The sequence below is a fragment of the Nematolebias whitei genome, chromosome 12 (assembly GCF_014905685.2).
Source record: "Nematolebias whitei isolate Nwh7 chromosome 12, NemWhi1, whole genome shotgun sequence".
Lineage (NCBI taxonomy): Eukaryota > Metazoa > Chordata > Actinopteri > Cyprinodontiformes > Rivulidae > Nematolebias > Nematolebias whitei.
This window is the reverse complement of record NC_056509.1, coordinates 36,304,500-36,305,645: the sequence shown is the minus strand read 5'-3', so window position 1 is coordinate 36,305,645 and position 1,146 is coordinate 36,304,500. Positions and strand designations below refer to the sequence as shown.

The following is a 1,146-nucleotide window of genomic DNA, read 5'->3' as shown; positions in this document are numbered from 1 at the left end:
ACTTAAGAAAGAAAAAAAGAAGCTTAGAGTTAGTTTTTTTTCAGCAGTTTTGTTTAAAACAAACCATATCATGCCATACATGCGCTGTGCTAAACAAAATGAGCGTGAAAGTTCTGATCTGATCTAATTATAGGAAGAACAGAAATGCTTCTCTGTGATGTAGAGAGAACAGAGAACATTTTACCTCAACCCATTTGTTCTTCTCTGTTATCTTGTGCTTCTGTCTGAATAACAAAGTTCTATCAGTGAGTCACCAGTTCCTGCTGGTTGTGTATAAATAACCACCATAGCAGCTGAGTCCTCGGCGGTTAACGATGAGTGGAAGCTGTGACCTCAGACCGTGACCATTGAACCTGACCTGTGGAGCCAACAGGAGGACAGCAGGAGCAGCGGGGCAGAGGAAAGATTGACTACTGAGCAAAAATAGACACGCAGCAGTCAGGGCTGCAGGAAAATTAAAAATATCAGGTTCATGTGTGTGATTCATGACAATATACAAGTGTTTAGATGTTACAAATTCATGAACCTCTTTTCTTTGATAATAAACAGGGGAGAGATTGCAAAAGGTTTTATTTTTTTGTGAAGGATCAGTTCCTCCAAATCCGAGGCCATGGTCTTGAGCTGGAAAAGGGCAAAGTGCCCTCTCCCGGTCGGGGAGGAGGTCCTGTTCCAAGCGGAGGAGTTTAAGTATCTCGGGGACTTCTTCACGAATGAGATAAAAATGGAGCGACAGATCGATAGGCGGATAGGTGCGGCGTCTGTAGTGATGCGGGCACTGTGCCGGTCTATCGTGGTGAATAGAGAGAACTGAGTCAAAGGTGAAGCTCTCAATTTACTGGTCGATCTACGTTCCTACCCTCATCTTTGGTTAGGATGCCTCCTGGATGCCTCCCTGGTGAGGTGTTCCGGACACGTCCCACCGGGAGGAGACCCAGAGGAAGACCCAGGACACGCTGGAGGGACTATGTTTCTCAGCTGGCCTGGGAACACCTTGGGATTTTCCTGGAGGAGCTGGACCAAGTGGCTGGGGAGAGGGAAGTCTGGGCCTCCCTACTTAGGCTGCTACTCCCACGACCCAACCCCAGATAAGTGGAAGAAAATGGATGGATGGATGGATGGATGGATGGATGGATGGATGGATGGATG

The 1,146-nt window shown here is 47.1% G+C and overlaps 1 protein-coding gene across 1 annotated transcript in view; it reads left to right on the top strand.

Annotated features, from left to right (window-relative positions):
• The first annotated feature begins 610 nt into the window (after positions 1-610).
• nr2e1 (nuclear receptor subfamily 2, group E, member 1) overlaps positions 611-1,146 on the top strand; it is a 13,620-nt gene continuing 13,084 nt past the window's right edge. Inside the window, exon 1 of the mRNA XM_037685160.1 lies at positions 611-749. Coding sequence (XP_037541088.1) covers positions 611-749 — 139 coding nt within the window. The remainder of the gene's footprint in view (positions 750-1,146) is intronic.